Source organism: Paramacrobiotus metropolitanus, unplaced genomic scaffold, assembly GCF_019649055.1.
Source record: "Paramacrobiotus metropolitanus isolate TYO unplaced genomic scaffold, Prichtersi_v1.0 Parri_scaffold0000009, whole genome shotgun sequence".
NCBI lineage: Eukaryota > Metazoa > Tardigrada > Eutardigrada > Parachela > Macrobiotidae > Paramacrobiotus > Paramacrobiotus metropolitanus.
In genome coordinates this window covers 1,224,765-1,250,408 of record NW_026570229.1, presented here as the reverse complement: position 1 = coordinate 1,250,408, position 25,644 = coordinate 1,224,765, and the positions used below count along the sequence as shown (strand labels likewise).

Below are 25,644 nucleotides of genomic sequence, written 5' to 3'. Positions count from 1 at the left end.
CATGTACCAATGTCTCGTCCGAGTTCTCCGAGCCAGAATGGCACATGGAGAAGAATTCAGAGGGCTACCGCCAGCGGACCGTGTACTAACGGCACCCTTCATGCGGCGTGTAGTAACTCTCATCCTGGACATGGGACTTCTGGTCCGCACGCACCGTGACTGGACCAGCATGATGGAGCTTCATGTGCCTCATCGGCCAGCAGGGCTTTCCCGTAGCCGGGATTACGCCTTTCACCAGATATGCAGGACCATCGCTTACCTGCACAACCCAAGAGGCTCCAACTTGGTCGACATAGTCAGGACCATTAACGCTCTCTACTACAAAGGAGAGGCGGACCAGAGAACTGGAAAAGGTCATACTTGACGAGTTGTTAGCATTGGTCAAGGATGGAACTTTGGAAACAACTAACGCCTACCGGGCGGAGCCGATCCGCTTCACTATTCCTGGGTTCATCCCGCAGAAGACCCAACGGTCTCTGTATGTGTCACACGATGTGGGCACAAAATGGGATCCAGACAGAAAGAAAGCGGCTGGACCGCCGAAGACAAGTTGACCGGCAGAGCCAAGGAGGCATACTTGATCTCCCAAGTGGCCAAACTGCCTGGTCCAAAGAAGTTGCCGGTAGAAAGCCTCCTCGACCATCCGTCACAAGACGAGAGCTGGCTGCACGCCAAGAAGCGGAAGACGAGATGCGCGCAGCCGGAATTCGGCCTGTGCCCAGGGACACTGTGTCACTGCCTAACGCAGCTGGCCGGTCCAGACCTCCTTCGCCAGCCTTATCGGTCACATCCACAAAGAGCCGAAAGGCCACGGCCACAAAGAAAAGAGGGAAAAAGATCCTCACCGCAGCCAAGCGACTCGGACTCTGAGGACTCACAACCGGAGGACTCAGAGGATGACGAACAAGAAGAGCCGGACCAGGACCAAACCATGGAGTCCCAAAAGTCCGACTCTGACGACGATGATGACCAAAGCCCTGGTAAACTTACCATGGACCTCCCACCGGACCATGACATGGAAATACCACCCGGTGATGAGAACCAGCCACCTAGCGGTGATCAGGACATGGAGGACCAGGGTGGCGCAGAAAGTGCCAACCAGGAACACGACAGCGCGGAAGGCGCTAGCCAAGAAAGTCCGGCCAGCGTAGATAACGCCGAGCCAAGTGGAAACGCTGCATCGCCCGAACGGGAAAGGATGCGCGACTCGACCTCACCAGAATCAGATGATGGCGAGATTCCATGGACTTTACCTGACCCGTGCCCGGCCATACCGCGGATTGATTACGTCTCGCCACCAACACCAAAGGTGGCCAGGAAATGGCCTGGCGGAGACCCTTCTAAAAAGCCAAGGATCTCCAATTCTGACAAGCGATGGGCATACATTAAGGCGGCCCTAAAGGCGTTGTCCCAAACGGGTACAACCCTTGCTACAGGGGCTTGGCCTTCCAACTCATCAAGAAATGGAATGGCCCACCGCTGTCCAAGTCCAAAGTGATGAAGTACATACAGATGGCCTACAATGAAGGAGCTATACTACGGACCCATCTGCCTAACACGCAGATTTTCTACACATTCCCACCGGAAAAAGTGGATAAGGCTCCTCAAGGCTACTGGGAATGGCGTAACGCCGTCCTCACAGTGCTGACCACCACTCAGCACCCATTAGGCCTCACACGAGGCGAAATAGCCAACCAGCTCCTGGGCCGATACGATCTGAACGTCATCTCGCACCATCCACAACTCATCGATGGGATAGCATATGTGCCGAACCAGGGCCGCCCTAGCGGGTTGTACCCTATCTGCGAGGACGTCAGATACGTCGTAAGGAAGATGTTAAACGAAGGATGGCTCGAGCAAACTGTTGACGAGCCTGAGGCCCAGCAGCGGTACAGACAACATAACGTCCCACCGGATCGTTACGGCCCTCGTCCCACCGAATCCGACTCTTGGCCTCAACCAAGTCCAAGAAGAAGCGGCGTACTCACCATCAGTTAACAAATCTAGGGACGTAAACCATAGGGCGTAATTATTATAGGGACCCGTCATAGAAAGCGGACTTAACCTCATTCTGCAAGTTTCATTTCTGTTACCACAGAGAATGGGACTTACACCGCAGCAGAAATACGAACCGCGATGCTCGGACTGCAGACGCAACAGCGGCGATAGCATGACACATCCTCACCGCCGGGACAATTCCTCACGGGAGTTGTTCCCCTGCGCATACCACCTGCGGCCGGGCTTCCGCGACGAGAGCGAACGAGCCTACTGCTTCTACCTGGAGGTGGTGAGAGGCAATTTTGATGCATACTGCCATATGACCAGCCGCGATGGAAGCCACCTGTTTCCCCTACTGAGGGACTATGAGCAGATAGAGATCTACGATCTCTACATGCAACGCAGTGGCGCCCGACAACCTGGTTGGAGCAGTACCGGAACTCAGATTCCTCCACTCAGCCAATCGGCTCGAGAACGGAAAGAGGAACGAGACCGGGAACGTCGAGCCCGTAACACGGGTTCTGACCAGTCCTCAGGGCGCGGCCCAACGGCCGCCCCGAAAACATATGGACACCAGCAGCAGCCATCGTCAGGCTCTCAATCCTACGGATATGAGATGGCCACACCGACGACATATAACCAGATCCTGGAAAACATCAACAAAGCTATGGTTGACCAGGTGGCCAAACAGCTGATGGAAGGAGGACTGTTGGACGCCTTGAAAGGCCAGTATCAGCCAGCGCGTACGGAACAGCGCACGCCACTGGCACCGCTACCGCGGAACCCAGATGACTTACGTCATCAGATCCACAGCCGCAACCAGGACCAAACTGGCCGCCGTAGCCAGCCCGAGGAGCGCCAACCGCGCACATCACCCGGGAAGCGAAACGAGACGGAGTCCAGCCTGGTTGTCGCGCAGTCCACCAAGCGACCAGAACGAAGTGTCAGCTCGGTGGCCCACAATATCAGCATCCAGATACCGATGGAAACGGAGCCTGCACCGCCGTCGTCGGACCCACCGGCCCGACAAGACGCGAGCATCAGTGCCACGGGCTTCGATCCATATAAGCATGCGGAGGACCAAGGCATCAATATCCGACCACTTCCCCACCGGGAGGTGACGGATTACATTATGAGGGCCATCCCATACCCCAGGGACAGATGGGCCCAAGTTGACGCCATGGTCCAAAATCTGCAAACCTTCGTCACCCGGTCCGGACTTGAAATGGAGATGCAGCGGAAAGATTGGCCTCGTGATTTCAGCATGGCCGAGCACATACAAAACCGCGAGGGCTACCCAATGGTCCGTGACAATGCTCTATCGAGCATCACGGACGTGAATTTACTTGGACAGCCCATCACCAGACCGGACTGGAATGACTTGTGCCAATTGCACATTAAGGACGACCAACTTGACGTCGTCAAATATCTGGCCCAGTTTGTCCTACCGGACGCGAACGCCAGTTTTATCATTGCAGCTTGCAGAGCGGCCATAGAAATCCCATGCAAGCCAGCCGATCACAAGGATGACCCAGAAACGCAAAAATACTCCTATAACGGCACGATGATACGCATCTTTGCCTCCAGACTTGGTCATCTACACTGCCATTGGGAACTGGAAGTTGCCTACCGGCAAGGGAAAATCGTCCCTCGGCTGTTGACCCAAGTGGCTCTCCTGGGAAACCAGATCCACGAGATTGAAGCGGGAGTCAAAATTCAAAGCGCCCTGAACATTTACAGGAACCGCTCTAAAGATTACCGCTATAAACAGCCATCGGACTTCGATGACGGTGCGGAAGCGTTCGTTAACCGAACGGCGACCAGGAAACTTCCAACGAAGTTCCGTACCCAACGATCCTCAACAGGATCGTCTGCACACGTCCAAACCCAGGCCACACAACCTGGCCAAGAAGCTCAGCCGACCAGCACCTCCAGCCAACAACAAGTAAACCAGACCGAACAGGAGTTGGCGGACATGGAAGAAAGCGTCATCGACCCACTCAATCCCGGATTGGGTGATGGCGACCAAGCCGGACAAGGAGGGCAGGGATAGGCCAACGGCCATTCCTGCATGTTGGCCCTAAACAGGGACCAACATCAGCTGGACCGGACTTGAACACCATGATGGGTGCAATCTAACGGTTGTTACCCTCGCCCAACAAACGTGGCTTACGGCCATGTACCGTCTACCTCACCGGACCTAAATCCCTGGATCTTAACCGGATTCCCCGGATAGGCTCTGGCTTAGCGGCTGGGACCATGAATTTGGCTCGGCCATCCCAGACCATCCGACGGAGTCCACCGGACCGAACTTGGCACAACGCCTAAGTTCACCGGCATGGAAAGGATCCAGCGCCCAGAAGGTGGCGACGGCCCGCAAATAAGTTGCGACAAGCCGTGGATCAGCCTGGCCCGCATACAAGTTGCGACAAGCCAAGGCCAAGTCCTGGCCCATAGAAATTGGACCAGGCCCACTATGCGTCTAACCGACCATAGTTGGCTCACGAGTCTAGTTGCCACACCAGGCGACTGGGACAAGTGAGTTCGGGAGCCACATAGAAGTTGTGGTATACCCATTTTGCATGCCATGTCCATCATCCTCACCACGGACCGCCCAGAGGCCCATCTAAAAGATGCACCGCCCCGAGGCCAAACGAGGATGCTTCTAGTCAGCAGACCGACTCCTTTGTGGAAAACGCCTACCGGCGTCCACAACTTAATTTTTTGGAGTTTGGCCCGGCCAACCTGATGTTTTCGTCAGACGCCACTTAATTTTGTTATGGCCACGGTCTCAGCGAAACCTACCTGACTCATCGGACATGGTAGCCAACTCATGGCCCACGGCCAGTGAGACGGACCAACTTTGGCCCGCCATCAACCTTGGACCGTCGAAAAAACGACTAAGTCCTTTTGGCCCGCCATACACCTTGGACCGTCGAAAAATCGACTAAGTCTTTTGGCCCGTCCAATGACGTGGCCCACCGAAAATTTTCTAAGTCTTTTGGCCCGTCCAACGACGCGGCCACTGGAAAATCGACTAAGTTTTTTGGCCCGTCCAATGACGTGGCGCATCAAAAAACGACTAAGTCCACATCGGAGAGCCAAAACCGGTTATACAGGACCCATACCCCTCCAAAGGCTGGAAGCAAGGCCATACCATTCCGGAACCCTGTATCCCGGTCCAGAGCATGTCAGAGACCAAGTTTGGACCGCCCCAACGGGTTTGGTCCATTACACCACTTGGTCCTCGGACTTAGAAATTTTTCCATTATGGCCCTCCTGGACTTAGAAGATTTTTGGACCTAGGTGCATGACCAAACCGGCATGCAAGGCCAAAACCGGTCCAAGTTAGAGACCCATATGGGCCATCCAAACGGAATTGGTCCAAGCATACCATTTTGGATAGCAGGAGCACCCCTCCCGCTCAGAGGCATCATTTAAAAGCCTTTATGACCACCCTAACGGGTTTGGTCCATTTCACTACAGGAGCACCTCTCCTGTCCAGAGACATCACTCTGGCCCACCATGGACCGCCCAACCGGGCTTGGTCCACCACAATCAGGAAGGGGACAACTTGTCCTTGCGCATGCAACTGTGCCTTCCTCATACAACTCCGCTGGAATTACTTCACTGGACCCTTGTGGACATCTCTGGGAACCGTCGCCCCGGATTCACAGGACCAGACATATCCTACCGGATAAAGCGGACCGTTGACTAGGACCCCTGTGGACAAAAGCGGCCCTGTGGTATACCTAGTCGGAATAAGCCTTTTGTTTCGTCTAGTTTTTAACCAAACCTGGTTTTTCTAGACTTTATTAACCAAAGATGATGTTTTTATTTAGCCATTTAACCAAAGGAATTGGCTTTGGGATCTCTAACTATGATCTTACTTTCTTTAATTCTCACCGGAATTGTGATCTTTTTTATTTCGATGTTTAACATATGAGCCTTATAAACTTTATTCTTTTTACTTGTTCGACCAACCAAGCCTTCAAACCCCACTGGAACCCCCAGCAACCAGAGTGCACTCCAGATTTCGGCCGTTCGGTGCACTGCACCGCGGGTCTGGAGGAAGCGACCCTACCGGGTTTAGAGACAAAGTGGCATCCGGCCCTACCGGGTATCGGATCCTGGCACCCTACCGGGTCGGCCAGGGGCAGAGTCGGAAGGTGCTCGCAGGAGCTCCCACTCCCGCCCAGAGGCATGTCAGAGACCGCTCACTCGAGGCGGTAGACACCTCTTGTGGCTTTGCTCTGTCGCCCGCCCGCACATGGCTACTCCATTCGTGCCGCGCTATTACGCTGCTTACTCAGCGTACACTTTGTCTACGCTGACCAATCAGCGCATTTCTCTGCACTCTTGGGGGTGGAGCCCTGCGCCTACGGGCGATTCCATGCTTTGCAGCATCAGCTGTTGCATACCCGCAGCACGCGGAATCATTAATCACGATTCCTCACCAGCGCACTGCAGGCACTTTTTCCAGCTTTTCCCGCATTGGGTTTTCTGTTGGTTTTTGTGTTGTTGCTTTATTGTTATCACAATAAAGGCTGTATTTGCCCCATTTCTTCCTGCTTCTGTGTCTGATCTGACAGAATAATATTGCAATCCAACTTTCGAAATGCAACACAGTTTTAAACAAACACGGCAGTCGCGTATAATTTGGCACAGTGCTAGAACCGAAATACTAATCTCGGAAAGAGGATTAATTTAAACCAGAATGATAGTTCAACTGGTTAAGTTATTTTCGGTCTCCATAGAATTCTTTATACGGACGATCGAGCCGCAATCAAAACGAAAATAAATAGATTGTAGTCGCCATAAGGCTACGATAGACGGTAAACGATGTACGGTGAGTGCCGACCGCATCAGAAGTGCACCGGCAAGTGCTTTGTGTTGTCGCAGGCGTCTGCGGTCGTACGGTATACGATCACCTTTCAAGATGTTTTTATTTTTTTCCATCTCAGTTTTTAAATGATTTTGCAACACGCTTTTCAGCTCAAACGCATGCAAATCTTCTCAGGTTAAAATGCGATTTTTTATTATTGCTAACTTACTGAGGACAGGAAGAATAGATAGAAAACAGTTTGCGGCGTTAAGACTCCTAAAAAACAGACAGGATGATGCCTATTTTCGTGAGAAACAAGAGAATTGGGTCGAAGAGCCATTTGATCTCGACCGATTTTCGGACGTGGACTGTTGGCGGATGTTTCGAACGAGAAAAGACGACATAGACCGCCTGCGAATTGCTTTACGTATTCCCGATGTCGTTCGAACTTCGTACCGAGATAAATGCAGTGGAATCGAAGCGCTGTGTGTTCTGTTACGGAGGATGTCGTATCCTAATCGGTGGTGTGATCTTCGGGGGATTTTTGGACGATCTAGTGGATCGTTGAACCGAATTTTTTATCACACTTTGAAAATAGTTGACTCGTGCTGGTCATGGCTCTTATCTGATCTTGACCAGCCTTGGCTTACTCAGGGTGATTTCGATGAGTTCTCTCGTGCTATCACAAGTAAAGGCGGAGTTTATCCAGGAGTCATTGGATTCATTGACGGAACAGCAAGAGAGATATGCCGGCCGAAAAGACACCAGAGAATTATGTACAGCGGCCATAAGAGATTTCATTGTACGAAATGGCAGTCTGTTCTTTTTCCAAACGGTAAGTAAATACTTCACATTTTTGTTGAAATACATTTTACATTTGCATATCAGTAGCACACAAACACTACCGCGGATCTTTTAAACATTCGTTCGCTTTAATATAGGTATGATCGGAAATTTATTTGGAGGAAAGGAAGGTTCGATGCACGACAGCAAAATGTTTGCTGAAAGTAATCTCTTGCAGCATTTTCGCGAGAAACAGGCAAATTTTAACCAGAAATACTATCTCTACGGCGATTCGGGTTATGGGCGTAAGGATTTACTAATCAAGCCATTCTCTCAAACGGAAGCATCTAATAACCCACTGAAAAACGAACTAAATGAAGCGATGTCCAGAGTGAGAGAGTCGGTGGAGTGGGGATTTAAAGAAGTTGTAAAAGAATTTGCCTTTGTTGATTACAGGAAACAAATGAAAATTTTTGAGAAGCCGGTTAATAAGATTTTTCGAGTAGCCGTATTGCTGGTTAACTGCCGAAATTGTTTGTATCCGAATCAAGCGAGTCAGTACTTTGATTTAGAGCCACCCATTTTAGAAGAATATTTGCGAGAATAAAGTAAGAGTATTTTTAATTTTGTTATTGTTTCGCATTTGAAAAAGTATTTATAGCCCAAAATTTTTGTCCGACAATTTATCGTTCTCCAGTTTTTTAAGTTCTACTTGAAGACGCAGTTTTTCCACTTCCAGTTCTTTAAGGCGAATCTCTTTGGCATCTTCCGCAGTTTTTGTTTTGATCGCGAGTTCGTCAGCAGCCCTTTTCTTTTCAAATTCTAGTCGTTCTGCGTCAGAATTCTTAAAATAATCCAGCCATTTGTCGTCAGATTCGGCGTGTTGCGAACGAGCAGCGTTCGAGCGGGAGGTTCGAAGCTTTTTATCCTCCGCTTTCTTGGGAGATTTACCCAGCCGGAACTTGCGTGGCGACATTTTCCGCTTTTTCGAAAAACTAATTTGTGAATTTTCGCGGGATTTCACCTCGTCTTCCCAGTCTCGCTCATCGCCACCTGTTTCTTTCATCCAGTCGTCTTTATTCAATGTTGCCGACGAAGTCGCTGCACCTGATGATCAAGGTAAATAAAATACAGCAAGCAAAACAATTGCGAGTGGTTATAATGATATGGAGAATAAATCTGCCGATAATTAAAAAAAATAATTTATTTGGAAATGAATAAGATAAAAATCATAAAATGGCAAAAAATATCCGCACTTAAAATCTTTAATGTACGCAAGATTAATATTTTTAAATACTGAAGTTATTGCAGTTTACCAGTAGCTAGTTGGAGGTGATCTTCTTCGTCCGTGGGAATGTTGCGACCGTGTTCACCTGCAGCTTTCATAACCTTCGATATCTCCTGGCGTTCTTTCTGAGCTTCCGTGGCTGCGCGCTTTTTCTCCGCTTCTGCTTCTTCACATCCTTTGATGAGCTCGCACAACTCTGTGAGAAGAGCTTCCATTTTTCCGTACTGTTCTTCTGTTCCGCTACGGCTTTTGTTGCGTAAGTCTTGTGCCTTAAACCAGGCTACCAGGTTCGCAAAGCGCTCCTTCACGCCTCTGTCAGTAACAGGCTTCACGAAAATCTGCAATGTTGTAAACGTAGCTTTACGCAGTGATACACAGATGAACGCTTGCACGTCATGGCAATCAAGGCTAAAATTACCTTCGTTTCATTAAGCGCACGCACAACATCTTTCCATGCAGCAGTTTTGTTGTCGGAAACGTAGGGATTGTAGTGTTTAATCAAATCCAGAAGTGCCAAATCGGATGTTGCGTTAAATCGACATTTCACAGGTCGCACATTGGGGATCTCTGCAGCTGATTCACCCGTAACAGCATCCATCGCGAAGGCTCCACAGACACAATTAATTACCGAAAATATATTTTCGAAGGCCGCTAGTTCAGCAGATTTCTTGAACATACAACGAAAAAAACATAAAACACTATTATCAGGAACTTCAACGAAGTAGAGAACTTCCACAAAAATTCAGAAAATGCTTTGTTCACATTACACAGCAAAGTATGGGAATCTATAAACAACCAATTAGAATTCTTGATTTCGTTGGATCGAGCAGAACGCACATTCACGTACATATCGCCGAAGGCGGCTGCAGTTTCGCAGGTTCAGACGTTACGCCCACAGAAACGATACGATAGGATCACCACTTACCGTCTTACTTATCGTCAAACGGTCCGATAAGGGTACGCCGTTATGACGTGCAAGAGCCTACCGTATATCGTACCGTCTATCGTAGGCTCTTTTTTGCGTGCGACTACAATCTAATAAACAAAAGAAAGCGGTCGCTCAAACCCGCTGTACTCTGTATTGCTTACACGAGGCAACAAACAATAATCGCAGCACTGCGGTATTTCAGTTAAAAAGCAGAACAACAAAAACTTCGATTGAAAACGGGACTTGTTTACACAGATGAGGCGTCTGTTTTAGAAGGGAACAACTGTTCCCGCGACCGTTGCTGACGATGCAACGGATACTGCCAGCGTAACTCAATGGTCGTCCTTTCAATCTGTTTCATCTATCTGAAGGTATTGGCTTTCTGCTCGCATACAGTGGCGGCAGGAGTGCGGCTTCCGGATCGCCTGCACAAGTAAACGGCATGCCAACAACAAGATGCCGGTCAGCAGCAGCAACAAGCCGGGCAGTTGGAGGGGTACCGGCAGGAAAACCTCTACCAGCATTGTCGGCAGATATGAGCACCACAAGTAGGGACTAAGGGCAATTAGCGGGTACAGCACGCATTCGCCCCACGATGCGCACACACAAAAGTGCAATTCCCGGCTGATCGCTCGGGCTCCAAGAAATATGCTATCCACCGCCGACATGTAATCTTCTTCGGACATGGTCGAACGCTCCTTACTGAGGTTCTTTAGTTGGGTCATCGTCCATTTCATGGCTTCTGGAAAGACGCCCCCGCAAAAGGCATGGAATTTCGCCATATTGAATACGTGCATCGGCCGTGGGTACGCGTCATCTCTGAATTTATCAGTGCACTCGTTGCGTTACATTATTCTTATGTACAGTAGCTCCTGCCTTTCTCAATACTCAACCCACAAATTGTAGATAAATTCAAGCACAGAAATAGAAGCATCTGTATAAATTCAGGTACCGAAATTCAGGCATGTAATTCAGATTCAGCTGCAATACCGATTAATAAATCGTATGTAAGTAAGTGGTTTAATCGATTAGCCATGTTAACTGTTCTGACCAGCTCGTCATAAGCACAAATTTACTGGGTAGTTCCATCAGAAACTGGTCACGCGATTTCTAATCTTAATCTAATTGTTAGCTGTGGTTATTTCTTTCTAGCTTACGCAGCGATTTTAAAATTTAACGTCCAACAAACTGAATCTGTTTCGGTAATTAAACCGTAATTTCCGGGTCTGGTACATGCAAGTTATCGCTGTTTGAGCAACCTTACATATTTTCTTTTCAACCTGCACAGGTATAAGCCGGACATTCTAATTTGCCGATTAAAGATGCTCTAAAAGCATCGTTTTAAACCTTTAATAACATCACGGTAAACCGAAGCTGTATTCGTAAATTTTGCAGTACTTAGTAAACAAACCGATACAAACTGTATACCTTGCTTCCTCTTCTTCCGCATTCCTATTTGATCGGCTGACGGTCGGGGTTAAAGTTCTTTTCCAGCCGTCAAAAAATGTGCTTCCAGGAACATGATAGCGATGAATCCGCCAAATGTGCACATGATAACCCAAGGTACGCCACTAAGGACCAGTACTGTCCCGCTCCAGACCAACGGCCATCCAACTATGCGTACAGCAACCAACAGAGACCAGGGGAGGAAGAAGTGGAGCTGGTATCATTGCCGGAGACGAGTTGTTCGGATGCTTGGCATGCCCAGTACGACAGCATAGCGGCTCCTGGGTTATACATCTTAAACATGAGGGCCACCTTAATTGCATCAGTTTAACTACTTTTTCGGGTTTCATATGTATTGTTTTAGAGATATCCGAAGTCGGCTAAACTGAATTTCTTATGTTATTGAATTTCTTATGGTAAATTGGTAATATGTTTCTCAAGTAATATGTTAGACTTTTTAGGCTTTCTTAAGTTTGTGTATTCCTGCTTATTTTATCGTAATACCTTTTATAAGTAAGAGTGACCTTCAAAGTTCAAAGGTACCTGAAAGTTCTTCGGGCTTTGCCATCTTTTTAAACTTGATACTTTTATCATGCCAATTTTTATAAAGTGCTGTGCTCTGTTTCTTACTGTGGAGACTTCGCAGCTGCACCCACAGCATTCAGCTTCCGGTTTCTCCGTAACAGTAAAAACGTTGGCCCAGTTCTCGAATCGATCCGCTGTTCCAGTGGCCGACATGGAGAAACTTTGCGCATATCGGCCACACCTACATTGTAACGATTATAAAGAGGAAAAACGCTGCTCCCAACTGCATCAGCGATATCATACTCCGTTCTTGCAAACGCGGACTGCGAAGTTTCTTCTGGAACGATGACGGTAGTGGAGGGGATTCGGCTTCTTTCATGCGTTCGGCGCGAAAGATCGTCCAGCCGCAGGCCTCGCTGCAACGTACGTGCATTAATCTAACTGATCGTGAGCTATCCAATTTTATACAAATATCTCCATAAATGTGATTATTATGTATTTTGGCTTAAGAAAAATTCCACCATTTAACTGACAAAATCGACCTTCAAATTGGTAAAAAGTCTTGCTTTTATTTACCATCAGTATTGAGTACTTCACCTGATGTCGTCATTAATGCACGATAAATAGGTTTTCTGTGTCCACAATCCCCAAATTCTGCCCGTCGAATGGACGCAGAAAAAGCAGGCGGCATACATACGATACGGAAATACACTTCCTGAGCCGAAAACACTGATAATCAGCTGGCTCAAAAGTAACTCTGACAACAATATCGGCATCTTCGCCATGAAGTAATGTAACAGCACCAAACAGAACCAAATGCCACTGCCGATTGACCATTAGCGAGCAGGCCAAGGAAGTGGCCAATATGGTCGCCAGACCGGAAGTGATGCAGGCGGCGATGAAGCCCATTGACGTTGCTGCCGGTTTTACACGAGCTGTGCGCATCAACTCGTCCGCCGGCTCCCGGGAAATGTTGATTGATTGTGTTTCCGTCGAATTAAGCCGATCCCGACGGATTTATTGAACGTTTTATTGGACAATTCTAAACCATGGTCCCTTGAAATCTTAAAAGAGTACACTTTCTAGATTGCAATATTTTATCACCAAGTTCATATGTTCGAAAGGGAATCTCCAGAAATTCTAGTGATAGGGACTGATGCGCTAAATGTAGCTTGCCCCATATAACATACGTATTTTATCAATTTTCAAGACATAATTTTTTCTCGAAAGTTGCACAATTCTTAAGAGTGAAACCAAATAATATTCATCCAAAATTGTATTATTTAGCATCAACATCTATCAAAATTAAGAGCACGGCTTGGGCATAGCACACGTCAACGTGGTCTAATCATACTGTATAATGATAATACTATTAAAAAAGTAAAATCTGAAATTACTACTCTATAGTACCTACTAAGTCGGATTGCTGAGACGTTGTATTCAATGTCGTGAGCTCGCTTACTTCCATGCAACTGGACTGTCGTTCCGGGAAGACCCGAAAACCGGAACTAAGGCATACGAAGTAAGCAAAGAAGATGCGAAAAAAACACGATTCCATCAAGGTTTCCTGATATACCCAGTCCACATCTCGACGGAGGTAACGATGGATGGTTTTGCAGAACTTCACCATGATCGCAACAGTTTGTGAGAAAATTAATACAAGAATGGTTAGCGCAATTTAAGCAAACTTCGCTACTGAGTAACGTGAAAAACAGCAGCGTCTAATCTAGAGCAGCTACGGATACCTGCGTTCCCCATTAACAGTTCCGATATTCGACCGAGAGGCTAGGCTGTCCATGCCATCGATCGAAGCAGTAATCGACCGCCAACTGCTGTATTTAAGTAGGTACAGTATAACCGTATATGCGCAGTTGCCGGATGCATTCCAACAATACTGAATAGCAATATCACTGCGATTGCGGAAAACTCATGTGTCTATAGGTGACCCGCCATTTCGTCGACAAAAATTCGTCGATCATCAATAATCGAAGCAGTAATCGACCGCCAACTGCTGTACTTCAAGTAGGTATATGCACAGTTGCCGGATGCATTCCGACAATACTGAATAGCAATATCACTGCGATTGCGGAAAACTCATATGTGTCTATAGGTGACCCGCCATTTCGTCGACAAAAATTCGTCGACCGTCACTTCGTCGAACACGCACAATGTCGACCCGTCACGACGTCGAACTAACGTTTAACCAAATCATCTCAGTTTTCTTAGGTTTCTTTGGTTTCTTAGGTTTTTCAGGTTTTTTAGGTATTTTAGGCTTTTAAGTTTCATAGTTTTCTTAGGGTTTCTTAGGTTTTCTGGTCGTCGCCCTCGTGACGGTCGACGAAATGCGGTCGACATTATGTCGGTCGACATTGGTATAGGTCAATTGCATTTGGGTAACCGATGCGCGTCGGGTAACGGAGAAACGGGTAAAAATCTGTCCATGACTCAGCGAAAAAAATATCGTCCAATCGTAAGGCGAGTACGCTTCCGTGCCAAGAAAGAAATTGAACAACGGAAAAACTGAAGTGGAACTGAAAAATCTGTTTTTGATGCTTTAATGCGGCAAAACGTCAAAAAAGTTGATTCTGAGTTTGGAAGTGTCAATCTGGGTCGCTGGATGCACTTTTGGTTCAAAAAACAAAAATTTTGTTGATCTGGGCAGGAGAGTTACGAGTTACTCGTAGTTTGGGTAACGGTTGCGCTTCGACGTCGAAGCGCAACGGTTACGCGGACGGGTAAGCTGAAAACCCATCCCAGAATTCTGGTTTACCAATCAAATCGTTTACCTGCTTACGCGCCGTGACGTCATGTTTTTTTACCCGACTGCCGCTTGCGCGTCGCGTAATGCTTACCCAGAGCAATTGACCTATGCCATTATACGTAGAATGTCTTTGGTATAGAAGACGGAGATTACTGAGCAAATTCTCCTCCCGTCCGCAATTTTGCAAAAAATATTTTTTACGACCCGTTAATAAAAAAAGTTTGTTGCAGCAATAGCGAAAATAGTTAAACCCAATACAGGTAACATTATTATTACATGCATTTTAGGATTCGTATCCAGAAATCTGTGTACAACGTGTACGATTTCGGTCGCTAACATTTGGGCCCGGCTGGAGTGTTAACCTTAACATTCTCGCCTGGCACACAGGTTAATGCGTTAACCGTCAACATACGTATTGACTGTTATGCCGGCTACATACGAGCGACTGATTTCACGTGTTCAGGAGGAAGATACCGTTCTCCAGCAACCTTGCTTACGAGGTGCTCGTGTTGTACGAGTACCGGTGCATCAATCAGGCAGGATTTTATATTATGGAGAGCGAAAACTCGTACATTCCAGCAGTTGCGTTGCCGCTCGACTGCCGCTGGGATCGATGGCATAGACAGCCTAGCCTCTCGGTCGAATACCGGAATTTATCGAAAACGCAGGAGTCGCGCAAACCTCGCTATTCCAGATTAGACCCCAAATTTTTTCACATTATTCAGTGGTTTCATCACTTTGAACTGCTCAAACAATTCTTATTTTAATTTTTAGCTTATTCTTGAGAACGCAGGAACCTGTTGCTACTCTAGATTGGACCCTGAAGTTTTTCACTTTAACCACTGCATTTATTTTTTTCGAACTGCGCTCACCAGTTTTGTTTTAATTTTCTCAAGAACTGTCGCGATCATGGTGAAGTTCTACAAGACCATCCAACCTTTCATCCGTCAAGATCTGACTGAGCCTGGAGCAGCGATTGCATTAGGCGAGATGTTAATGCTTAAACATTAAGGAAGGGACCGTGAGAAAGTCATGCTGTTATCTGGTACTTCTGGACTTTTCATAGTTTGCGTGAAATACTGCCGAATGAACATGAATGTATGTTGGTAAGGTAAACATTACGTTTTTCGAAGAAAACAACATTAAATTTCGCACCCGTTCCTTGCAGTGATTTGCACCGCAGCGTCTTGCTTTGAAACATTATTACGTAAGCAACTACAGTCTATAGACAACAGACTATCACGCAAAAAGATGATAAGCATTTACACCTGATTCGTAGATTCATTTGTGGAGGCGAATGATTTGTGATGCAATGGCGTGGAAACCGTTTTTGCGCGAACCATCCGGTTGAGAAGTTCTGGCTGCAAGAAAATTCTAACAGTGCATGAACGCATTCAAGTGTTCCAGCAACAAAAGTTTCATTACGTACCGGTCTATACCGGTAGAACGGCTCAAGCATTACTTTCTAATTCTAAAATGAATAATTGGTATTTTTTACAATTCATTTTAATTAATTCATTTTAATTTCGAAAATTCAGACTTTCGAAATTCATTTAAACTTGGAAAGTATTGTGTTAGAGCTGTGATTCACTGTAAGAATAATATTCATACTAATGGGCGCTTACATGCAAAATTTGCAGACCGATACATAAGGGGACTCTAGCGGCGTGAGTACAGCTTAGGACAAAATGGTCGCATACCCAAGACATCCACATTCAGTACGTATGCAGCGCAGTGTGCTGTACGACTGAGTTTAAAATATCCGGTTCGTACAAGTGCATTGCGCCGCATGCGCACAGAATGCTGGGTGTGGGGTTATGCGACCATTTAGTCCTACATTGTATTGTGAGCGGGGGTTCACTAGCGTTCACGTCCGCAACGCTGCGCCACATGGATTACGTGTCTGTGTTGTGTCTCGCTTCTGATTGGCTTGAGTTGTGTCAGTGGGCGCGGCATAGCACGTGCTGCACACTGTAGAATTGGCTCTACGATTGACAATCGAGCTGCGCCGATTAGTGTTGATTTTCTGTTGTCGGAATTTTTCAATATTAATAAAGTTAGCAATTAGCGGTGCGACGTCTTGCGTTTCCGCATAGCTCGCAATACATATCGCATTGCTCGCTCCACGGGATCTATTCCGTTTAGGTCGCCGTATCTGGATCACAGTCGGATCTAGCATTAGATGGTAGCAGAGCGTGGTTCGAAAAATTGATTGGTGCCATTTTTGCTCGCTCCACGGGATCTATTCCGTTTAGGTCGCCGTATCTGGATCACAGTCGGATCTAGCATTAGATGGTAGCAGAGCCGACAGCGGTTCTCTGATTTGAATTGATCTGATTTGATTTGACTGGTGTCAGGCAAAGTTGGCCTGTTATTTGACGTGTTCACCGTGACCAGTAAGGCACAGGTCTGTTTAACAGCAAAGCGCAACACCACAAGCGGTGCAATTCCCAATCGGACGCGGATTTCCAGCTTCGGTTTTCGGTACGGTATCTTCAGCGAAGAACCGTGCTGTTTCCTTAGCTGTGCAAGAGTTCAAGAGTTCAGTCGTCAGTGTTCCTCGGTGTAGAGTCTTCAGCGAAGACCTACACTGGTGTCACTGATACTCGGCAAGGATTTGCAAACAATTGACAGGAGCGTCTAAGTTATCCGATCATCATGGACAAAGATAATGTGGAACCGACATCTAACAGCAGCCAGGGAAGCAGGAGCTCCCGCGGATCAAAGCAATTTGCAATCGATCCCTATAAGAAGGAATATAAATCGCTCGCGCGCCCAGTCGGACATGACCGACAGACTCGAGCGGCTATGACCTTTGCAAGGAAAGACAGCAAAGGCAGCGAGGGCACATATCAGGTGGCGCTCGGAGCAACACAGAGTGAAGAAAGCTCCAGCGGTGACAGGAAGAGAACTCCCGCGTCTGCGGCGGGAGGTGAACCGATGAACCAGACAAAGGTCACCGGGGAGGATGAAACCACAGAAAAGACAGCGGAAGCAGTGGGAGCATCCCAATTGGATGCTACCATCAGCGGAATCAATGAGCAGGATAAAAATGCGAACCCGGCTCAGATGGAAGTTGAAAAGACAAAGGTCACCGAAGAGGAACTTGCTGAACTGGGATTGGATGACCCTTCATTGAATGACAAAACGGCAGACGATGACCTTTGGGCAACTCCAATGGTCTCAGACGAATCCAATGAATCGTATTTCACGGATGATGAAACAACGATGAATATGTCCTTCCAGTCCGCGATGAGACAAGCCGACTGTGCTGAAGGGATGAAACCTTTCAAGGAAATACCTGAACACCTCATCGAGCGGATACAGACTGGAAAGGTCATAAACGTACGGCCACCTTCACCGACCAGTCCTACGGTGACACTGAGGAGACGTGTTCAAGATTTAGAAGGCGAACTCGGTGCTAAAGAAGACCAGATGACCAAAAGAAAGCAGGAATACCAAGAGAGACTAGTATCACTCGAGACCCGCTTATTTGAGATGGAACAACAACGGGGTTATCTGGAGAGCGCGGCAGAGGAATGGAAAGTGAAATATGAAAAACAAAGGGAAATGGCAGAAGAATATTTGAAAATGGTAGATGACAGAGAAATGGAAGGTCATCTTGCGGTCAGTGAGTTGAACGAGAGCATGTCCGAGGAGTCAGCCGAAAGGTCACGGCACATAACAGAATTGAAGGACGAATGTGACTCACTGAAACAAAAGGTCACTGAAGCGGAAGCTAAAAGAGACGAATATGCGAATAAACTGGCGGAGGCTACCCAGCGACTGTTAACAAACACCACTGAAGTGTTCAAGCTCAGGACTGACCTGAAGCTTCGAGACGAGAATATTGGAACCCTCCAGAAAGAATCACAGGAGCATCAGAGAAGAGCCGATGACGCCGTTAAAGTGGCTAAAGATCTGAGAGACCTCACAGCTACCGAAGGCGCACGGCTGAGCAACGAAATTAAACAGGTGAAGGAAGAGAACCAGATGTTGAAAGAAGATAACAGAAAGGTCACCGCAGAGAACATTGAATTGAAAGAAGCCGCTAAGATAATCGCCGAACAAGGCATGAGGTGGGAGCACGAGGCACACCTCCTAGACACAAAGGTCACAGCGCTTGAACTGAAAGACAAAGAATGGCAACAGATTGTCCACCAGAAGACACAAGAAATCATCAAACTCAACGCCGAGTTGATCGATATGACCCAAACGGTAATGACGGGAGAAGATGAGGTCACCCAAACAAAACACCAGCTCAAAGTAGCAGCTGAAGAATATACGAAATTGGAAAGAGATGTGACCCAGTTGGTGGAGCATATAAAAAAAGTGGAAAACGACACTGAAAAGGTCATTCAGGAGAAAACGTTCCAATTACACCAGCACATGATGAAGGTCAAGGAAGAGAACCAGAACTTGAAAACCGAGAAGGAAGAATTCCAGCTGAAAGTCAGACGCCTCGAAGATGAGAATAAGGCGCTCAACATGTCCAATAAGCATAAAGATGAACAGCTCCTGCAATATGGAGTTCGGACGGCAACGGTGGAGTCACCACCGCCCAGTTACAGTAAAGCACATGAAACGGGCACGGGCAAAAGCTTCCACTTTGAGATGCCGTTGCGAACTGGCACCGGCAGAGGAAGTGTCAAAAACGAAAAGGACGGCGAAAAGGTCAAAGACGACAAAGAGCCACCATCAGGAGGTTACCCGCATACGAGTCACGGCAAACCCCCCAATTTCCCCCGCATATTGAAACAAATGTGTATATTGACGAAGGGATCAGAGACAGACCATCCAGCCGGCAACAACGCCCACGGAAATCTCGTTATGCGAAGCCGAAGCGGAATCAAAGTGACGACGAAAGTGGCGAAGAGGAAGAGGACCAGAAAGCGCAATCGGGATTTGCATTAGCAAAGGCGCTCAACTCCATGGCTCGGAAAACGCCACTCGTGACCTTTGATGGCAGTCGCGACACTGTGAATGGTTGGACAAGACTGGTAAAAGATACACAGAGAACTTACCAGCTCACCGACGATCAAATCATGATCGAAATAGCCAGCGCGGTGAAAGGTCCTGCCAAAACCTGGTTCGAAAGCGAAAAAGACATTGCATCAGAAGATGGAATTGAATATTCAGTGACAGAATGGATGGAAAAGTTTAAAGATGAGTATGGGGACCGAGATGAAGAAGTCTTAGGCTTACGTGAGGCCTACGCAAGGAAATTCAAACTTGGAAAAGAATCGCTCGACCAGTATTATCAGGCAATGATGCGGTTTAAAGCAAAACGGATCATCACGGAAAAACAAGCAGTGGGCTTCTTAATCGAAGGATGCAGAGTGGATAACGAACTTTACAAGGCATTGCCTACACAAAAGTGCAGGACGCCAACAGACGTTAAGGACTTTTTCCGCCATTGGGCAACGGGAGAAGATAAATACAAGGCGCCTAAAGGTCAACGTAACCAAGATTACGCGACGATTCGATCAGGCCAAGTCGAAAACGTGCCGCAACAGAGAATGGCAGCTGTACCAGTCCAACAGCCGGTTGAATACCGTGTGGAGACTCCGGTCAGAGAGGTCACAGAAAAGTTGACCTTTATCGACGGTCAGACGGGACAACCGATAACGTACGCAATGGTAGCGGCAATACAAGCGGCGGCTCAAGCGAGACCGGCACCCCAGAATGTGACTCAACCGATACCACAGAACGTGGCCCCTTTGAATACTGGGTTACCACAACAAGGAATGGGTAACGGAAACTTGGGCGGAAACGGATACGGAAACGGAAATTGGAATGGAGGTCAGGGGAACTTCCAGAATCAGGGACAAGGTCAAGGTTACTTTCAACCAAACAGAGGGAACCAGAATAACTTTCAGCAGAATCAAGGGTCACGGACGGAATTTAAGTTTCAAATGATCGACGGATGGGTTGCAAATGGCGCGCAGATGTGCCAATACTGTATGTATGGCAACCATCAGACCCAGGGATGCAAGTTTGCGAACACGCCGCCGGATCAGAACCCGAATTTGTTCGCCTTTAGAGAGTGGCAACGGCTGCGCAATGCGGGCGGTTGGCGACAAGCAGTGGCAAACGGATATGACCTGATCGCTCAATGGTATCAGGCCAAAGCGAACTTTCAGCAAGGAAACGGAAATTATGGAAATGGAAACGGAAATGGCGGCCAAGGCGGTGGCAATCGTGGCGGCTACCGCGGCGGCTTCAGAGGAAGGAACAGAGGAAGGAACAGAGTCCTCATTCAGATGATGAAGCACGTGGTGTCCAAAAGGTGCGGTCGAAGAAAACGCATGGATCCGCATTAAAGTGGGCACAAATGATGACCACCTGGCATACACATACTCAGTGGACGGGAAATTGCTGACGAAAGAGAGAATTCGGCCGAAACCGACAGCAGACCCAGACCCGAATAAACGAACATTAGACGATTACGAGTCGACCCTGAAATATACCGATGGAACGTGCAGAAAAGTGACACTGACACTCCACTTCGGCGATGGAACAACGGATTGCTTAACCGCAGTAATTGTCGACCCGATCACAGGAGATCCGATTCCATACGCCCCATGGGATATGTCAGAAGAGAGCGCCGAGCACGCCAATCGGACAGCACTAGAACAGCTGGGGAACTTGATACCAGTAAGTGAACGTCAGGATCCTTTAGTTCAAGCGAACACGCTGATCAGCATGATGCGACATGGAGCGGAGATAGACGAAGCTCATTTCCGACTCACAAGAAAAATGGAAAACGGAGCGTACAAGACGGTGTTCTATGACGCGAAGAATAACCCTCTGTGGGAGATCGTCACACAGGCACCGGCTAAAGAAACACCACATTTGGAAATCCAGGCCCAAGACCCGGCACAAGAAAGTGGAGCCGGAGAGATGGCAGAGGCCTCCGTAGCCGAAGCGGCATCAACGGAGAGTACCCGGCGACCATCGAAACAGGATGATTCAGAAGAGGAGGAAGCTGGTGACGATTCGGCAGAAGAACCGGCCGATGAAGATAAGGAACTGGATGAGGAAGATAATCAGCCTCCAAAAGTGGTCATTAAACCGAGGAAAACGGCTAAATTGGATGAAGCTATGAACCGTGAGAAGGCCAAGAAAGGTGACTTCCTAAAGAAACGAAAGGAAGAAGAAGATAAGAAGAGAAAGAGCGGTGATGAAAGTGAGAGCTCAAGCATCGGGAAAAAGAAGGAGGAGAGACGGAAGAAAGATAAACCGCCGTCCCACGATGTCGAAATACTGGAGGAATCAGTCGCCGAAGTTGAAGAAAGGTCATCCACACCTATAATCCCAAAGAAATTTGTCATCGAATCGGCTACATCGAAGTTAAAGGTCACCGAACCTGAGCCGTCAACATCTAAAGGAAAGGTCATAGCTGTGAAACAGATTGTTCCAATCGTCATCTCGGCATCTACTACGAAAGAGCGTAGGGAGAAAGGAACGCGCGAGAAGGCAAAACGAGAGACGTCTCGCGAATCGGAAGCGTCGGAAGTGAGCTTACCAAGCACCTCAACGGTTAGCACGAGATCACATACGGACCCAAAAACGACTCGATCGAGAACTACAGAACCGAGAAGCCTAGCGGAGGCTCTGGAAAGAGGGAAAAAAGCAAAGAGCGAACCCACAAAGCCGAAAAAGAAAGGAAAAGAGGCCAGGAAAATCGATGCATTGGCGATGGCTAATTACACCGAACCGGATGGAGAAAGTGAACTTGATTATTCAGGAGATGAAGCAGAATTTGAAGATCCAGACAGTGATAATATGACCACGATTGACGAAATTATTGATGCGTTCAACGGAGCTGAGAAGAACTTTACACGAATAAGAACCACATCAGTAACGTCGAAATTCAGAACGGGCTTAAAGAAATATCTGAGGAAGGAAATGCACCGTAGTTTTACCAAACAGAAGTTCGACGTGGTATTGGAATACGCTCGGAATGCGGGAAAACTTCTCCAGAAACACCCGAATTTCGCGTATAAGGCTAAGTTATTCAGACCGTCCAGTTCGGATAAGGCGCTGACGACTCCAAATGAAGATACCTCAATGCGAGTAGAAAGGGCAATCGCGGAAATGACAAGCCCGATGGGGTCAACGAGTCACCGGATCAGCCAATACATCAACGCTGTTTGGAATGACGGAAAAGGATTGATAAAGGAAATCGACACAGCCACTGAACGCGCGTTGCCAAGGATGATAAAACAGAATATCCTTTCCACAACGAACGCACATAAAGGATATCCGATCCGATACACGAGAGTGGGCCTGATACCGCCGGAAAAACAAGGCCACTGTAATATGTCCGACAGTCAGGAGACGGAAAAGGTGCCACTGAGTGGAGACCCGACAACTCCCATACTGAATCGGATCGCACAGTTAACAGCTGAAGAAGAAGCCGCCCAGGCTTCTTCTAAGAAAGCAACGAAAAAGAAAGGACCGATGGACGTGGAATCGGAGGAGAGTGATGACCACACCTCTGCTGTCCTAACGCCTCTGGAACCGGTGACAGAAAAGTCTAAAGGTCAAGAGACACCTGTAACTGCGACGGAAGAAACTCAACCGAAAGGTCACGGGACTTCAGAAAAAGGGGAGAAAGAAAAGGTCATGCTCCCAATGGACAAGGCAGCGACAGAAGCAGAAGCTGCATCTGCGCGACAGGTGTACCAGAAATCATTGTTCGCACCATTGAAGGAGGCTTTTGAGAAAGAGCGGTCGAAGTCAGCAGGTGAAGTGGGAGGTCACGAGACTTTGCCACAGAAAGAGAAAACCGATGAACCGAAATCCGCTCAGTCATCATCTAGTTCGTTGGCAAAACTGAGGATCGATGAAACGGAGACAACTGACCCAACGGACTCGGCACTATCCCCCCAGAAAACGGAGACTAGCGGTATAAAAACAAAAGAGCCGACAAATTACACGCTAGGCGCACCGTTGGATGTAACTAACCGGACATGGAGCGAAGTTCAAGCGGCGCTTCAGTACATCAGAGAAGGCCAAATGCTCGGCCCAGACTTGAAGAGACGAGTCGCTGAAAATTCGAACGGGAGGTCATCACTCAGTATGACCGAGCGAGTCCTGAAACGAGCATATAAGGAAGGGAAACTGGGATGTAAATACGACAAAGACAACAAGATCATCTACTACCTTCCGAAACAGGGCCAGGATCGCACGCCCAGACTGAAAATGGAGCTAGACGTCTGGAAGATAGCCATCACAGATGTGGCTTTAGACGCCATTGGCGGTACCAATGGAGCGTCATGGAATGACCTTTCGAACTTCATGGCCGTCCATTATGAATTGGGAGAACTGAATATTGAGAACGATAAAGAATGGATTAAGAATGCCGTTGAAGCGTTGATCGCAGACGAAGTGCTTCATATTAACCAGGATGGCTGAGTTGACTTCAAGCCGTATAAACCGCCGGCAAAGGAGTCTGAGTGAATGGGACGAGTGTAATAGGCAGCGAGTAATGAACCCTGCTTATTACAGAAAAGCATAAAATAGTTAAAAACGAATGAGAAAAGTTTTGCGGAAAAATGAAAGTGAAAAGGTCAACCCGAGAAGTAGCGGCGATAAGGCTAATAGAAAGGTCACAGTAGTCAGAAAGCGCTGATAACATGAGAAAGGTCAACACGTTATAGCGATAGAGAGGGATGCAGGAGCTAGGAAAGTCTCAGCTCAGTAACGGAGCAGGCGTAAAAACGATAGAAAAGCCTTGATAATGGATAAGAATGGAAAACGATTTACGCGGAAAGGTTACTATGACGGATTGTTTTAATTGCAGATATAAAACGGAAAGATGGCACAGAAAGGTCAAGCCAATCGACGAAGTCAGGGAACACATCCAACGGACGTCGATCAGTCTACGGGCTATAACGCAAGGTGTCCGGACTGCTTACGCAACAACAGAAAAGTCGATAAGAAGTTCCCGTGCTACACATGTGTTCACAAGTTGAGAGACCCACACATCGTTTCACTCGTGGGACTTATGGAAGCTAAACGGGGGAACATGGATGTTTTTCGAAACCTCATCAGCGCGAGGAATTACGGCAGTATCCCAGTAGAAGAGCGAATGCTACTTGAGGATCGTTACCGAGAAACAATCCAGAACAATGAAAGCGGTTGGGACGAGACTTTGGAGCCGCTGAAATGCCCGCAAACGGACGCATACCGTAAGAAGTTTGAGGAGGAACAAGAGAAGATGCGACGTCAGAAAATGGAAGATGAACTCCGGGCGAAGATCAATGCGGCGAATCAAAAGGCGAGCGAACAGGCTGCACGAGAGGCGATACCCAGCCCATCAAACTCAGCCGTACCCTCAGCGAGTTTCAAGGAAGATGAAGCCCAGTTGATACGTCAGTCCCTTATAATCCAGATTGATACGCTGACAAGCGATCCGGCCGCTATGCAACAGGAATTATTTGATGCGCTGCTGCGGGAAAAGTTGAGACTGCAGAAGGGTTTTGCTCCAGCACCATACATAAAGAAGGCAGTTGAAGAACGCATGGAGGAGCTGCGTAAATCCCGTCAGAACGAGAGCAATGTCCTACAGGCGCTCAGAGGACTCAGACGAGATGATGGGTTCACACGACCTCGCTCGCCTCCGCATAGAGAAAGGTCACGCGGACATTCACGGGAACATGAACGAACCTCTGAAAGACGAACCGAAAGGTCACGTGAACACTCCCGGAAAAGGACACGGGATTACCGCAGCGAAAGGTCACGCGAACGTTCTCATGACAGAGATTACCGTGGCGGAAGAGGATGGGTGCGCCATGGAAACGAGATAACCGAAACGAGTATTCAGCGGAAAATCGATACAGCAAAGATTTTAGCAGCGACCAGAGAACGAGAAGAACAACGGCGTGCGGAGGCATTCCGCACTGAGCCTGAAAAGGAAGGTCATCAGGTGCCGTTGGGAGTTGCGTTCCGTAATCGTAATGTCAGAATGTCAACACCCGAAAGGTCATGGGACAAGAGACGTGAGCGTACGCGGAATCGCACGCCAGACCCACAGGAAAAAAGATGGCAGGAGAGAGCCAAGTACTATGCGAGTTTCGAAT

The 25,644-nt window shown here is 47.7% G+C and overlaps 3 protein-coding genes across 3 annotated transcripts; 1 reads left to right on the top strand and 2 right to left on the bottom strand.

Moving 5' to 3' along the window:
- Positions 1-8,261: 8,261 nt before the first annotated feature.
- LOC129582922 (uncharacterized) lies at positions 8,262-9,585 on the bottom strand. Its single transcript, XM_055474553.1, has 3 exons — positions 9,313-9,585; positions 8,923-9,232; positions 8,262-8,713 (listed from the first exon to the last, which is right to left on the bottom strand). Exons 1-3 carry the CDS (start codon positions 9,568-9,570, stop codon positions 8,262-8,264), a joined length of 1,020 nt encoding a protein of 339 aa, XP_055330528.1. The 5' UTR covers positions 9,571-9,585.
- Positions 9,586-11,393: 1,808 nt separating this feature from the next.
- Positions 11,394-12,702, bottom strand: LOC129582921 (uncharacterized). Its single transcript, XM_055474552.1, has 5 exons — positions 12,597-12,702; positions 12,391-12,508; positions 12,097-12,209; positions 11,899-12,034; positions 11,394-11,562 (listed from the first exon to the last, which is right to left on the bottom strand). Exons 1-5 carry the CDS (start codon positions 12,700-12,702, stop codon positions 11,394-11,396), a joined length of 642 nt encoding a protein of 213 aa, XP_055330527.1.
- A 4,660-nt stretch (positions 12,703-17,362) lies between these two features.
- Positions 17,363-23,977, top strand: LOC129582920 (uncharacterized). Its single transcript, XM_055474551.1, has 4 exons — positions 17,363-18,148; positions 18,278-18,772; positions 18,917-19,124; positions 20,844-23,977. Exons 1-4 carry the CDS (start codon positions 17,363-17,365, stop codon positions 23,975-23,977), a joined length of 4,623 nt encoding a protein of 1,540 aa, XP_055330526.1.
- Positions 23,978-25,644: the final 1,667 nt, after the last annotated feature.